Source organism: Lethenteron reissneri, chromosome 42, assembly GCF_015708825.2.
Source record: "Lethenteron reissneri isolate LAM-NWPU_2019-01 chromosome 42, ASM1570882v1, whole genome shotgun sequence".
In the NCBI taxonomy this organism is placed as follows: Eukaryota; Metazoa; Chordata; class Hyperoartia; order Petromyzontiformes; family Petromyzontidae; genus Lethenteron; species Lethenteron reissneri.
Window position 1 is genome coordinate 7612769 of NC_083820.1, and position 15858 is coordinate 7628626.

At 53.4% G+C, this 15858-nt stretch overlaps 1 protein-coding gene across 21 annotated transcripts in view; it reads left to right on the forward strand.

The window, feature by feature from the left end:
* LOC133352837 (microtubule-actin cross-linking factor 1-like) overlaps positions 1 to 15858 on the forward strand; it is a 326018-nt gene that overhangs the window by 94445 nt on the left and 215715 nt on the right. For all 21 annotated transcript variants that reach the window (XM_061568768.1, XM_061568771.1, XM_061568769.1 and 18 more), the window contains one exon: positions 4963 to 5024. In XM_061568768.1, coding sequence (XP_061424752.1) covers positions 4963 to 5024 — 62 coding nt within the window. The remainder of the gene's footprint in view (positions 1 to 4962; positions 5025 to 15858) is intronic.

Sequence of the window (15858 nt, forward strand, 5' to 3'; positions counted from 1 at the left end):
GGAGGCGGACGGAGGGTGGGAGGTGGAGGAGGTGGAGGGAGGGGCTGGGAGGGGTGGGAGGGGCTGGGAGGGGTGGGAGGGGCTGAGAGGGCTGATAGGTGGAGGGAGGGGTGGGAGGGGCTGGGAGGGGCTGGGAGAGGTGGGAGGGTCTGGGAGGGGCTGGGAGAGGTGGGAGGGTCTGGGAGGGGTGGGAGGGGTTGGGAAGTGGAGGGAGGGCTGGGAGGGGCTAGGAGGTGGAGGGAGGGGTGGGAGGTGGAGGGAGGGAGGGGCTGGGAGGGGTGGGAGGGGCTGGGAGGGGTGGGAGGGGCTGGGAGGGGTGGGAGGGGCTGGGAGGGGCTGGGAGGGGTGGGAGGGGCTGGGAGGTAGAGGGAGGGAGGGGCTGGGAGGTGGAGGGAGGGGCTGGGAGGGGTGTGGGTCGCGGCTGTCAGTTCCCGGGCCACGTGGTGGTCACTGTCACGCGGCGTGGCCAACGCTGCCACGAGCGATGTTGTTAATATACCCGCTGGAGTTCGACGTTGGGTTTTGGGGAACTGTATATAGCACTCCATTATCTTACTATATATAGAACTGTTGTTGCGGGCTAATACAGGGATGCTGATATAGTGGTGTGGTGGTTGTTCGTTGCCACGGAGGCTAGATGTTAACTACCTCGCCTGGTATACAGGAGGTCGTGGGTTCGATCTCGACCCTGACGCCTGCTGCTGCTGTATATTTGGAGTCTGCGGTGTCTCTCTCCCCGTGGTCGCGTGGACTTTTCTCCGGGTCCTCCTGGTTCTTCCCTCCACTAATTTAGTCTTCGGCTGTTGTACATTTCCACGTGGCAATAAGCCACTTCGTCGGGCTATCATTTGTGACCAGGGTCGCTTTGGAACAATAACAAATAGTTAAAGAGCGGAGGGTTTGGGGTGTTTTACTTTTGGCCCGAGTAACTCACTTCTTATTCCTACGACTACCACTGTTGATTACAGGGTGGTCCAGATGTCTTGTAACCCCTCCCCCACCCATATAGTTCTCTAAAACGTAATATTGTTTTATGTATTTTTTTTAATGCAAAGGTCACTTAATTGGGGGGCGGGGGGGGGGTCACAATACATCCGGACCACCAGCAGCTGTAAATGTACATGGAGGTGGTTGAGCCTGATGACATCAGGAGGAGCAGAGTGGTCAGAGGTCGCAAACGGGTTTTGATTCCTTATCCGTACCCAGCCGCAACAGGGTCGCAAACGGGTAACCCGTACCGGGTAGGGTACGGGTATCGGGTAACCCGTACCGGGTAGGGCAGGGGTCGGCAACCAAAATAACAAAAAGAGCCATTTCTTTCCAATTCGGTACAAAATTCAGTATTTCAAGAGCCGCAATGCATTGAGTACGTACATATCGTCAAGAAGCAGCCCGTAAAGAGCCGCATGCGGCTCCGGAGCCGTAGGTTGCCGACCCCTGGCCGGTAGGGTACGGGTATCGGGTACCCGGTTGCGACCTCTGGGAGTGGTGCATGTACGTGTTGAACTTCTTTCGTACCGTACAGTAGCCATGACGATGCCTCTCCCTTTGCGTTGGTCGTGTGATACATTGGTGATACGCGCTCCGCGGGTTCTAATTGCGAGTGACCACAGCGGAGATGTTCAAAACATTTTTCTTCTATTGGTTCAGGGCCGTCCATAAATGACGTCACGCACCTAGGGGGGGGGGGGGTCAGACATTTGTGACGATGTGTGACGAGGGTGGGGGTTAGAAATGTGACGTCACATCAAAATGCGCAACTTTAAATACATATAAACACGTTCTACTTAAATAGACAATTTAATACATTTTTCTCCTACAACATCAGAGTGCAGCGGCACATTAAATACGCACTACAATGACAATAGTTTAAAGCGATTTGAAGCATGTTTTATTTTTTTTGGGGGGGGGGGGGGGCAGAGCTTTGTGACGTCATATTTGAGGGGGGGGGGTCTGACTTTTTGTGACGATGGGGGGGGGGGGGTAAAAAATCGTCCAAAATCGCGTGACGTCATTTATGGACGGCCCCTTACCGCACCACGAGTTTGATGTGACCCAGCGCCCGCTGGGAGTGCGCGATCCGCCGCAGGCTCCGCAAGTTGCATCTGCCCCCCGCCCCCCCCTCCCCGCGCTCTGTCACTCATGGGGCGAGTTCCTGTTGGGCAAGGTGTGTCACGTGGGACTCCCGGGTTTAGCCACAACCCTCTCCCTTACACCCCCATCCACCCCACCCCCACCATACCCCCACCCCACCCACCATACCCCCACCTACCACCCCACCACCCCCACCCCACCCCCACCCTCCACCACACCCCAAACCCCCACCCACCACACCCCCACCCCACACCACCCCACCCGCACCACCCCCACCCCACCCGCACCACCCACCCCCACCCACCCCCCACCCCCCAAATGGCCACGTTCTGTTGACGTGACAACCCTTACTCGTTGGCCGTGTCAGGTGGTGGCGGGTTTAACGACACAGTTATATATTGACGCGATCTAACCCAAGAACATCCTCTATTATGAATGGCATTGGTGGCTAAAGCCTCCTGCTACTACGTGTTATAAAGGAGACCCCTGAGCCGGCAATCACAGCCCCCCTCCAGTTCAATCCCACCCCCCCCCCCCCTAATTGAAGCAAAACTGAAAAATCCAATCCATTCTGCGCCGTTTTGTGGAGCATCATGGGTTCGTATAGATATAGAGATGGATAAAATAGAAACCCTCCCAACCATCTCGTCGCGGACAAAAGGTGTTCACCAGAATAGTCTATTGAAGCGAATTTGAGTCTTTACGTTTGCTTCGCGCGTTTACCAGACTGTGCTAACAAACACACGACGAACCCATTCAAGGGATGAGTGTTGTATATTTACTGAAAAGCGTCTTGAGCATTCATTTGTTAGGCGGGGTACAGGGTGCGAATGAGTCTTTTCCCAGCAAACCCTGCCACCGTTCGGGGCAACGTTGCTATGCACTCTTTAAAACTGTTGGCTCAACTTTCCACGTACACTGGGATGACATTAAAATCATCCCCGAGTTGCGTCCGTTGTATTATGTACGCGTAAGTATGTTGAACTTCTTTCGCACCGTACGTAGCCAACCGCGCTAATCGGAGGTGCGGGGGGGGGGTGAAGGACAACAAACTAAACATAAAAGTGAGTTCTAAAGAAATGAGTTATCAATACATTTTTTTTTAATGCATAGCTCCAGTGGCTTCCTAAAGTCGGAAGGAAGAGCGTTCCAGACGGCCGCAGAAGCGCACCTGAAAGCGCGCGATGCGGTGGCCATCCTTCGATGAGAACTCCGCTCTGGACGAGATCGGCATCAAAGGAATTGCGGTTCATTTGCAGCAAGCACTTTGTGTGTAGTTATCTCCTCTTCCGGTCTCGTGAAATGTTATTCATCCCGGGAGACGTCCCAGCTTTGTTTTTGTTTGTGCCTTGGAGGCGACAGCCCGAACCAAGGAGGGAGTGGGGGGTGGGGGGGGGCACACAGGAGTGGTGGGAGTAGGGGAGTGGTGGCCACTGTCGTTCACGAGCGGTGAAGGGATGAGTTTGACTGATTAGGGCCCTCTGACGATATAAGTGCCACGGTAACCGCTTGTCAGCAGGTCTGTTGTGCGTGCTCACGGCCAACAATGGAGACAAGTATCTGAGCCGAGCCCGGGCCTCCCCTAGGTCGACTCGGCCTCACATGAGTACCTGGTGGTGGTGTGGCCACCCCACCTCCCTTGTGTGCGGTGCTGGCCTTCATAGTTGCTCGCTAACAGCGCTTGCCCCAACAGAGGTCTGTTTAAGGCTACACGGGGGATCTATTTACATTTGTTCCAGTGAGCAGGTTAGCAGGGTTGAGCGAGTCTGCTTACAGAGGCCCCTCTCCCGCACCGTGCGTCTGCATGCGAGCACGTTTTTTTGTCGTTGCGAGAGAGTTGTTTGTGTGTTTTTATCCATTTATTGTTGTCCGGCCTGTCGCGCTAGCAACCAGACGCACTGACAGCACTTTACCCATCCCTCGCCGCTGCGGACACAGGAGGCTCAGAGCCGTTGCGAGCGATAAGCCCTGTCAGAAACACGTGCGGGGACTTCCACAAAACAGCGCCTCCGCTTTGGCATGGTTGGCTACGTGTGGTGCTAAAGAAGTCCAGCGTACACGCGTGCAGAAGCAGGGTCGATATAAAGCAAAGCTCCGTTCGTTCTGTGGTGGCCTCCACATAGAGGCACAGCATCTTGTCAGCCCAATCAGCCCTTTTGGGCTCCCCGGAGCAATATCATCCAACAGCATTCGTTTAAGCAAGCCAACTCTGGGACTGGGCTTTGACCTTATGGGTCTCGTCAGCGGAGCCAGGATTTCCTTAAACGAATTCTGCTGGGTTGCAAGATGCTGTTGGCAAGAGCACTCCATCTAAATATAACTTTGATTACTTAACATTGTCTCGACTTTGTGGGGAATTGTGGGTGTAGGAGAGAGTGGTGGCATTAATTTTGCTGCCCTTTTATAGTCGTGATTTAAAAAAAAAAACTGTTCCACACGTCTTGCTGGCAAATACAGCGAATGAAACTCCCGTTATCCGTAGGCACGCGATGCGATTGCCGTCATCATCCATCCTCCACAATAGACCCATGGCCGGATAAGAGGAGTGACCTCCTCCTCTTATACGGGGGGGTCGATTGCTAAGTGGTCTGCAGTAAGTGCTGTCTGCTTCCTGTTATTCGTAATTGATTTTTGGGTCGGATCCTGTAAGTGTAATTTTTTAGATGAATTACAATAGTGGCCGATTTAACACGTATGAGGCTTTTACGACCAATATTATCCATAATGGCGGCAGGCGCGGAGAGGGGCGCGTGATCGCGAGCGGCACTTGTGCCCCGTACATGGGCGTGCGAGGCTAACGTGGGGCGGCGTATGACGTGTTGTTGTTGTTGTTGTGTGTCCGTGTCTCTGTGGCGTGAACCCCTGCAGATGAGCGAGACCGCGTTCAGAAGAAAACTTTCACGAAATGGGTGAACAAGCACCTGATGAAGGTGAGAGAGAGAGCGAGAGAGGGAGCGAGAGAGAGAGTGACGCCGGCAACGCTCGATGCCACCTCCGCCGGGCTGTTGCGCCGCCACTGGCGCCAGCCGCCGGCGACTGCGACTCGCCGCATCGCTGCCCCGAAGCTCGGCACTCATCCCAATTTTTTTAGTTTTTCCCCGACTCTATAAACCCCAAAAACAAATGACCGCTGCTAATCAGTCGGGAAGGCTCTCACGAAATTTTCACCAAATGTATCGGTCAAGCGGCAGAATAACGGACGTATTGTCACTGTGGAGGACGTGTGACACAATACAAAGGGTTTGGCGCGGATTCCGGCATCGTTGACGTCTCGCAGCCCGGACTACGCCGCTTTTCATCGACTTAATTAATCGCACTTACATTTCCGGCGGGGGGAAGGGGGAAGGCGGGGGGGGGGGGAGTGGCAGAAAGGGGAAAGGAGGATGGGGAGCCGCAGTGGCGAAGGTGACGGATGTCCACGCCGACCGACGTCCCCCGTCGTTCGTCGTTTGTTTCCCCGCGAGACTTTGCGGCGGTCTCTCCCGAGGTCTTCGTCTCAGCAGACGGACAAAGCTTGCCGCTGGCGGAGGGACGAATTGGATAGACGGACAGCAACAATTATTTCGCCGCGTAGTTGACGCGTTCCAACAAAGCTGACGTGTCCCTGCTGTCGGAAAAGCCTCCTCCCCGCGCTGTGGGCAAGCAGCTCCAGCTATCCAAACACGACCAGGGCCAAATGGACACCGAATCGTCGAACGGTCCACTTTGTTCCAATCACGCGTTGATCGGAAGCAGATGGGCACGGTTTAATTCAGAACGGCAGCCGTTGATTGAGGTTATTGTAGCACACGTGATGGATGATGCCCCTTGGTGAATGATGGTTGGTGTTGGCCTTCGTGGCGAGGAAGCTATTCAATGCGATTTACCTGTCGGGGGTGTAACCAGGGCGTGGCGAGTTTTCTCCAGGTGTTCCACTTTAATCTCCACACGAAGCCAAACTCCCATTCATACAATTTTGACGAACATATCAATCTAGCAGGGGCCTTCCTGAAAAATAGTCTTGAGACTCAGCGAGAGACGTCCTTGTATAAATAAATAAATATAGGGCATTACTGTTGTCCTTATTTGTATTTGAATGTAAATAAATATGAGCATGAGCTGACTTTGACAAATGGGTGCAGCAGTTTCGTAAAATCATTTTAAGGAATGATTAATTCGGAGGAAATGCCTCGCACATCCTTCAGCCAAGCTCAGGCAAATTGTCAAGAATTCGTCGACTGGCCACAGTTGTGATGAAACCACTCGTGGCTTCCTCTGCCATTGTGGCCTCCTCTGCTACACGAAGCTCAACGTGGTCATCAATGCTGGGGTGGAGCCCCCAGTTTCCTCCTCCCTCGCTGCACCCGAGAGAAGTTGGCTTAAAGTGGTCAGGGTGATTCACTGTGCATCACTCAGCGACTCGCTCCGGTCAATCGCTCGCTCACCGGCGGTCAGCCACCTCCCTGTCACTCTTCTATCGCTACTAACCTGGTTTGCTGCTTCCGTGAACTTCACTCGCTCATTCCTCGACCCATTTTGAAGGCTCGGGCTACCAGACACTTGACTGTTTGGTCTCATCCACAGTGTTCAACCACTGCACCGCAATGTCATAAACACTCACTCCACTCACTCACTTCGCCGTGCAATTTCTCATCCACCCACCTTAATTGTCCACCCGTCCGATCCCTCGCTCGCTCACCCTCTCACCCACACTGCAGGTCACAACAACAAAAACTTTTATTACGAACAACACTTCTGTTTACGTTTACTTCGCCCGCACTGCTCGACTTTATAATCCCTTCCCATCATCTCCCTTATCCTCACAAGTTTTTAAAACAACCTTGCCCATTTCAATAATCGTGTAAACGCTCATGGATTACAAATTTGATGGTGCTGTTCATTGCTGGTCGCGAGGCACTTTAGGACACCGCCTGCGCGTGGAAATTGTAAAAAATAAAATCTGTAGAAGTGGCCAAATTATCCTGATAAAGTAGGGCATGCCTGAAAAACGTCTTTAGGCTGAAAAAGATTCTTGAAATTCATTGTCAGGCATGATGCTTTTCTGGAATTTTTAAAATAATTAATATTTGTATTTGGCGGTTTCTAACTTGCTCGGTCATTCCAGCTCGCTCACCCTTGAGCGCGGAGCCGATTGTACATGTGCCGCACGTAGTACGGGCTGCGCGGGGCGGTGATACAAGTCCGGACACAAATAGCGGTAGTCACTCGATTCCCCATCGGCTCGCCAGAATTTCGCTTTTGTGGCTTCTCTTTCTCTGGCTTCGCCGGCGTGTGTCGGTTCACAGATCCGTCACGCGTAGGTAGTGCCACCGGTCAGGCAGAGGTCGCAAACGGGTTTTGATTCCTTACCCGTACCCGGCCGCGCCAGGGTCGCAAATGGGTACCCGTACCCGGCCGGGTACGGGTACCCGTTCCCTACCTGTACCCGTACCCTACCCGAAATGAGTGACAAACGGTTACTCACCAGTGACTCACGGTCTACCTGTACCCGTACCCGGCCGGGTACGGGTAGCCGGGTATCGGGTAGGGTACGGGTATCGGGTACCTGGTTGCGACCTCTGTGGTCAGGGCGGAGGGATTGGGTTTTTTTTTCTCCGCCGCCCGAGGCACGGAGAGGGGGGGATAAAGAACAGGACCGTTGTTGCAACAGACCCCGCGATGCACAACGTCGCGTTTCTTCAACGTGCCCTGTCTGGCTCCTTTCTTGTCCGGGGGTTCGGGCTAAAACCCCGCGATTTGTGGGATCGCAAGGCGACGGAGCACTCCGACGCACAGACTCGCAGACTCGTAGTTGATTTTTCTTTTGTTGGTCAGGTCGCTTCACTGAAAGGCCCCGTGTGCGTGGCACACCCTCCTCCGCCCGTGCTAACAGACTCCAATCCAAGGCGCGCAATTTATCTCGCGAGCCGGACGCAGCATTCGCTCGGCAAAACTATTCAAGCAGAGGGCCCCCCACGTCGCCCACGTCGCCACGCTTGAACTTGGCTGACCGCCCGTCCGTGGCACCTGGCGAATGTCAACTTGAGAATATTTGTCCGTGCGGCATCAGCCCCCCCCCCCCTCATTGCCCCCCCACCCCCCATCTCGACCCCCACCCCCCATCTATTAGAATAAATCCCTTTTTCATGTTATTATTTTTCATATTCTTAGCTTTTTTCGGTAAAGTCACGTAGGTGAAAATAAATAATAAAAATAATAGAAATAATAATATAAATAAAATAATAAATCACGACGTTTCGGAGGCAACACAAGTCTCCGTCATCAGGTGGGACCGTCACAGCTAAATTTACTGTATCAAGTGATTTTATTTCTCTTATTAGTTCTATTATTTTTATTATTTATTTTCACCTACGTGGCTTTACTGAAAAAACCTAAGAGTAAGTGACTCTTTGTTTTGGAATTTGTAAAGCCGGGCGGCTATGAGGGTTTACAGTCACACCAAGCCCTCCTGTTCCTCTTTAAATTTGTGTGTGTGTGAATCAGTCCTGGACCTCCGAGTGCCTGCAGTAGATTGTAAAGCGGGAGTGTCGTGGTGAACGCGCTGCGCTACGAACCTGCCCGACCCGAGTTCTATTACCGCTCGCGACCAAAACCTGTGGCGAATATCCGAACCGGTCCCCGGGCCTCCCCTAGATCGACTCGGCCTTAAGCGAGTGCCTGACACGGCTTGTAAACATCGGCAAAGGCGGCCCCGGGTGCGGGCGCGGTGCTGGCCACCCGCCTTCCTCGTGGACCGTGCAGGCCTTCTTCGGTGCGACTCGCTGAGTGGCACTTGCCCAAACCAGTCTATGAACGTGAACTGTGGATGTTTGAGCGAGCTGCTGCACTACAGCACGCGCTGTCCTTGGCTGCATGCCTCTTCCTCCACTCCTTTGGCATCGCTGGCGCCCCTTGCTTCTTTCTGGAGCAGGGCGCAGCGCCCATTTTCCTCCTCCCTCCCCTCCCTCGCTTTCGCGGCACTTGTTACCATCACAGACTGCCCGCCTCCATCTACGAACGGCAGCCTTGAGATGCGGCCGCAGTTATGCGACGACGTCATCTTTCTCGTCGTCGTGAGCCTGCGGTCCGTGCACTCTTGGATGAAGGCTGCCCCACTCGTGCTCGTCGCCATGGCCCGTGGTCATCGCCCACGATGCCGCAATCCAGCGTGCTGCAGCGTCGCACGCCGTAACTCATCGCGTCGCTCCATCCTCCCGGATCAGTTGCTGAATCCCTGTGGCTGCCACTCCCAAGATTAGTGCCTCATCCGTCGGCCCTCTTCCGGGCACAAGCCGGCGTGAGTAGGTTAAACGTTGAGTTTTATAAGGGCACCACTGGGCAGAGGTCGCAAACGGGTTTTGATTCCTTACCAGTACCCGTACCCGGCCGCACCAGGGTCGCAAATGGCTACCTGTACCCGTACCCAGCCGGGTACGGGTAGCCGGGTATCGGGTAGCGTACGAGTATCGGGCACCCGGTTGCAACCTCTACCGTCGGCCCTCTTCCCTGCTAGGGGACGCGCCCTGCCCATTCCCGCCAACAGGGGGCTGCTGCTCCTCCCGCTGTCTCTCTCACTCTGCAATTCCCAGCGTGCACCTCTCGAGCCTCGCTTTGCGCACTTGGCAGCGTTTGGTTCCTTTTCTTTCATCGGCGTCCGCGTTTCCGATCTGCCCGTCGCACTTGGCAATTCATCTTCGGGCACATCGGATAACGCAGCCTTGCACGATTCAGCATCAGCTTCGCAAAAGCTGCAACATCGCTTTCGGTCGTGGCGTGTAAGTTCAGCCCAAGTCGCCGGACAGAATCTCCCAGTTTGAGGTCGCGAATCGAAGTAAAACTCAAAAGTCATTTCCTGCTCAAATGAGCATTGACGCATTGCTCCTCTCAGTTAACGGTGGAAGTTCCCCCTTCCTGTCACAGGGGCGAGTATGCATCCATAGGACAACCACGCATTTTTCCAGCCCCCGGAAAGGATGATAGGATGAGTCAAACCCCCCCCCCAACTCTCTCCTGCTCGAGCCACCTGGCAAGGCCCGGACAGGGCAGCTGTTTAAACCGCTCGGCACGGAGACAGAAGAGCAATCAACGCTGTCTGGGAATCTGCGAGTAATTGTGTTTGACGGACATGATTCACTCCTCCCTGTTCCACGATAGCACAACGCAGGCTCACAATTCGGCAGTCACGATTCAGTTCCTTGTTGGTGTTGTCTCGTTTCCACCGTCCCGTTTGTCAGTGGCTGTTGAAGCTCTCGAGGCCTTGAACGAACACGCCCGTTGGGGCCCGACAATCGAGAGGGCAGCAATTTGCCGTGGTTATTTACGCAACGGTTAAAGGCGCAGACCTGCAATCGCTCGCTCTCGTGCCACCGCTGGCAGAAAGGGCCTCCATTCGAGGCACCTCAATTAAAGATTTGCCTCCAGAGTGATTTTTGGCCTACTCTTCCACGCCGACATCCTGGACGATCAACTAACTGCGGTGCACCCATTCACACCGCTGCTGGCTGGACAGAGGCAGAGGGTGGAGGGGGGGGAGAATTCATTCAATAAACTCGCCCCCCCCTCCCCCCATTGTCGAGATGGAATCGTACCGGCGACCTCTGGATCGCAAGTCGCAGTGTGCCGACTGGGACTCGACCTGTTATTCGAATCATTTGTAAATTATCGATTCTGACCGACATGGAGCGCTCGGCCCCGAGTCGTAGGCTGCAGCTCCGTGCACAACGTCAGCCCTGGGGAGACAAAGGCGGTCGGGTTCGGTGTGAGCCCCTCCATCCCCATTCGTGTGCCGTTGAAGCCCCAAGTGGTGCTCGATAACAACTGTTGGCCCGACAGTCTATGCAGGCTACACAGGGGATGCTTGTATTTGCTTGTACGTGTATGTGTATGTATATACATATGCACACACGCATGCATGTGTCAGACAGCTGTTGGTGAACGCTTGGGCCGTGCGTCAGCGTTTGTGCTTGCATGCCGCCTCATCAGGCACCCCCACATTGAGAACAACAAAAAAAACATTCCCCCGATTATCTTGCGGTGACCTCTGAGCCACCAACTCAGAGGTCAGTGGTGATGAGCTGGCACCTCGTGAGATCGATCCTGGGTTCGAATCCAGGCAGTCGCTTGTGATTTAACAAGGGGGCTCTCAAGTTGGGAGTCCGATGATGGCAATGTTATCCCGAAATCTAAATCGGCTCAACGCCTCCCGTAAATCACGTGACTTTACTTGCGACCAACGCTCTTCCTCCGTCCAGCTCACCGCCGCTCGCTGCTTCCTCTTCCCCCTCTTTCCTTCCCTCTCATCATCACTGTCCTCTAATCCCCCCCCCAACCCCCCCCGGAAACTTTGACCCGGTCATTTCTTCTCCCCCCTTGCTCTCCTGCCTGGCCGCTCCTCCTTTCTTCCTCCTCCTGCTCATCCGTGAGCCGTGCCCTCTTGTCTGTCTCGTCTTGGGAACTTCCGTGTCGGCATCCATTCCCTCGCCAATAACGTTTCTTTTTCTTCTTCCACACTTGATACAATATCCTTGCCTCCACTTCCCCTTCCTTTCCCATGGTACTGCACGGGCAAAACGTCTCGCATGATGTACATACGTTTGGGGCTTCTTTCGCACCGTACGTAACCAACCGTAGCTAATCATATGGGGGGGTCACTTCGTCACGACGACGGACGTTCGCGGCTACGACTGGCGCCGTCTAATCTGCCGCGGGACGTCGGTGTTCCGAGTTCCGCCTGGCCTCCCTCGCCCCATCGCCTGACGCGCATACTGCAGACGGCCGGCGTGCGACAGCTGGGCTGGGAGGGGGGCTTCTCCTCTCCCAGCACACGTGGCTTGCCCCCCCCCCCACCTTACCACCCCACACCCTCACCCCTCTCCCCTCCAACCTCTTCGTCAACTCCCACGCATCACCCACTCCCCTCCCCGGCTTCCCCCCTCCCTCCCTCCCACTGCCTGAATTCCATCCAAAAATGTCTTGCGCACAAATGAAAGACTATAGCCATCCCGCCCCCCTACCCCCCACCTACCCCCCCACCCAAATGCCGGGAATTTTCGCCGATTATTTTTGTCGGACGCCAACTGCGGCCCACGAGGGCCCGGCGCGGCGATCGCGGCTTCGTCTGCGGTCGACTGCCGACAAAGCTGTCGCCAGCGAGCCAGCCAGCCGAGCCACCCACAAAGCCACCCACACAGAGCCTCGCACCAGGCCCCCCCGCGTTTGTCTCGCTGGCCGTGCGAGACTGGAGTGGGGTGGCGCGTGGGCCAGCAGCAGCCACGGCCAGAGCGAAGGTGGTCGAGGTTTCAGGGCTCGCTCTTGTTTCACCAGATGTGAACATGTGACCAGGATGCGGCACGTTTTGGGCCGCCACATCGTTTATCACAGACGCGATAAAAGATGATGAAGTACTAACAGTGACGCAAATAGAAGTGGGCTCAAAAACACAACCGCACTGCAGGGGACATCGAAAATATTGCACAAACTTGAAAAGAATGTAAAATAATGTTCCCGCGAGCGAAATTTGACTTTGACAAATAACTGTTAAAATACCGTTCATCCGACAATGAAGTTAGTGATACAACTAGTTGGATTCAGGGCGATAATTGCACTTATTAACAGACGAGGATATATTTTTAAAATACAATATATGTATATACTTGATGTGGTGTGCCAGGTGCAGATATATACATTTGTGGTTCGCCCACACGAGCAGATGTGGCTGATATTAAAATTATTAAACTAAACTTTTTTTTATTTTACCAGGTAAGGCACACTGAGCTATGCAGCTCTTTTTCAGAAGCGACCTGGCCACAAACGATAGCTCAACGAAGTGGCTTATCATCAGGTGGACATTTATAGCAGCCAAATACTCGAAACGCACATTGATTCCAAATGTGGAGGGAAAAACCGGATGACCCGGAGAAAAATCCACGTGACCACGGGGAAGAGAGACACGTAAACTCCGAATATGCAACCGCAGCAGGCGTCAGGGTCGGGATCGAACCCACGACCTCCTGTATACCAGGCGAGGTAGTTAACATCTCCTAGCCTCCGTGGCAACGAACAACCACCACACCACTGTAGCAGCATCCCTGTATCAGCCCGCAACAACAGTTTTATATAGTAAGATCATGGAGTGCTATACAGTTCCCCCAAACCCAACGTCGAACTCCAGCGGGTATATTAACAACATCGCTCGTGGCAACGTTGGCCACGCCGCGTGTGACAGTGGCCACCACTGTCACAGGCGTCAGGGTCGGGATCAAACCCACGACCTCCTGTACACCGTTCGAGATAGTTCACATCTCACCACCGGCCCTCCCCCTCTACTCTACGCTATTCTAGCTCCCTCCTGCTCGTTTCTGCCACGCTTCGCTGACATTGTCTCATCCCACAATGCTGCCGGGGTTTATAGCCGACTCCAAATTGTCAATCGGTCGCAGTATGTTTTGCACGGTGAGTTTAGTTATCGCTCGTTGTCATTGTTTCGCGAGCGAGGACTGCAAGACGCGGTTAGCCGATGCCCCTTTGACGTGCAAGACATGATGGCAAAATTGTTCCTAAGGCCACAATTGTCCATAGCGTTATGGCCTTAAAAGAAAAATAATCACACAGCACGCAGTTTACATGACTAGCAAAGCGGGTTTTGCAAGAAGCTTTAATCCGAATTTATAGATTTTATTTTTAATGCCGCACGCTGTAATTGAGCCATTTTTGTGTTAATTGTGCTCGCCCACCACTGCCAACGCAGCAGCAGCAGCACCACCGCCGCCAAATTTGTTGTAAATATACGTCAATAAATCAACCAATCGCCGAATCCACACGTTTGCAACTGATGCTACTATTTAAAATGGTAATTAACACTAAAGCACTTTTGCTTCCCCCAGTCGGACAACAACGAGAGCTACTAAACGTGCGGAAATGCAACATCCAAGAGAAAAGATTGCTTTCGTATGGCCTGCCGTAATAGTCAACTCGTGCAGAGGGCACCAGTGCCCTCTGGTTAGTGTGGGGGGCGAGTGAGAGGGGAGGGGGTGCCCTACATACCTCTGGAATAAAAGCTGGCACCCTGCCCCGACTTGTCGTGTTATTAATACCCCCCCCCCCCCCCCCCCCCCCCCGCAAATTATAGGCATCACAAGCCACTGTTGGGCTTGGATCAGACTCCTTCTTTGTGTGGCTTTAGCAAACTTTCACGGTGGCGAATTTTAATATTCCACCCCCCCTCCCCCAGAATTGTTTTAAATGTAAAATTGGTTTTAATCAGCCCCAGAACAGACATGTGCGTTCAGTGCCAGACGTGACACATGTAATAGTACTGTTTGTCACTGGCCCCTCTGGCATGTACGGCCTTTTGATCTGTGCTCAACAATCATGGGGACTCATCTAAGTACTATAAACTATTTTTTTTCACCAGGTAAGGCCCACTGAGCTATATAGCTCTTTTTCAGAAGCGACCTGGCCACATGATAGCTCAGCGTTGTAGCTTATCACGTGGAAATGTATAGCAGCCAAATGCTCGTTGATTCTGAATGTGGAGGGAAAAAACTGAAGACCCGGAGAAGAATCCACTCGATCAAATATACAGGCGTCAGGGTCCGGATCGAACCCATGACCAGGCAGGGTAGTTACCATCTCGCTACCGTCGCGCCCCTTAACCAGGCTAACCAGGCCCAAACTCTGCTTAGCTTCCAGGATATGATGGGCGCAGGGTACGTGAAGGGTGCATCGGCCGAAAGCAATGTTAACGTTCATTTAAAGCCACGTCAGAAACTAAAAACCACTCGTCATTACGGTTGAGATTCATACTTAATATCTAAACAATCACGGGTAATCTTGGCGAGGTCTTTCCATGCCTGTGATTGTTTAGATAATAATACCACTCTCGTATCTCGTTTCATAACTGTTGCACCTCTTCTCGTTTTGGTCTCCTGCGTCGTCGTCAACTCGCTCCCCTCCTCTCCGCTGTGATTGTTTACATTCTTCCCTTTCCTTTCCCTTCATGTTACCTCGTTCCCACTCTCAGCACCGAAGACCGGAGGTATGCTATTTCACATGCAGCATGTCTGATTAAATTCCTAATCCTTTCTCACCGTGTGTGGTGCGCGCGCGTGCGTGTCTGTGGGTCTGCATGTCTTTCCCTTTGTTGTGCGAGGGTGGCGCGCCGCCCACCTACCCCTTCGTGTGCCGTGCCAGCCCTCATAGGTGCTGCTCGCTAACGGCACTTTCCCCAAACGCCTGTTGAGGCTATACGGGGGATCTTTGTGTGCCCTAACACGGTGAGCCGTGAAGTCGTTAAGCGTCGTGAAATGCCTTGATTATAACCGTTAATTACTTAAAGAGTGTGTAAGAGAGGCAGTGAGGTGTGCACGTGTCTTCATACTGGGCGAACACCATTGATTCACAGTGGCCGGTTCTTGTGAATTACACAAAATCTACATTACTTTCTTCTTTATCATCACCACCATCAGCCACGATCTTATCCACTGCTGGACAAAGGCCTCCACGAGCCGGCACGGCTATCTATCCTATCACGGTGGGGAGCGATCCATCGAGCACCCGCACACTTGTCTGATTTTATTCGCTCCATCTCCGCAGCGGCCATACTCTCTCTCTCTCGGGCGTGTCACCTCGTTTGGCTGCCGCTCTATCATTCATTGTGTAGTGACTAACTCGGAGACACTAAAAGTTGGAGGCACTTATTTTATTTAACCGAGCACTCTTTGAACAACACACACCCTACGCTGGTACACATTCTTCTGTCGCTCGCTTATACACAACTCTACGGGC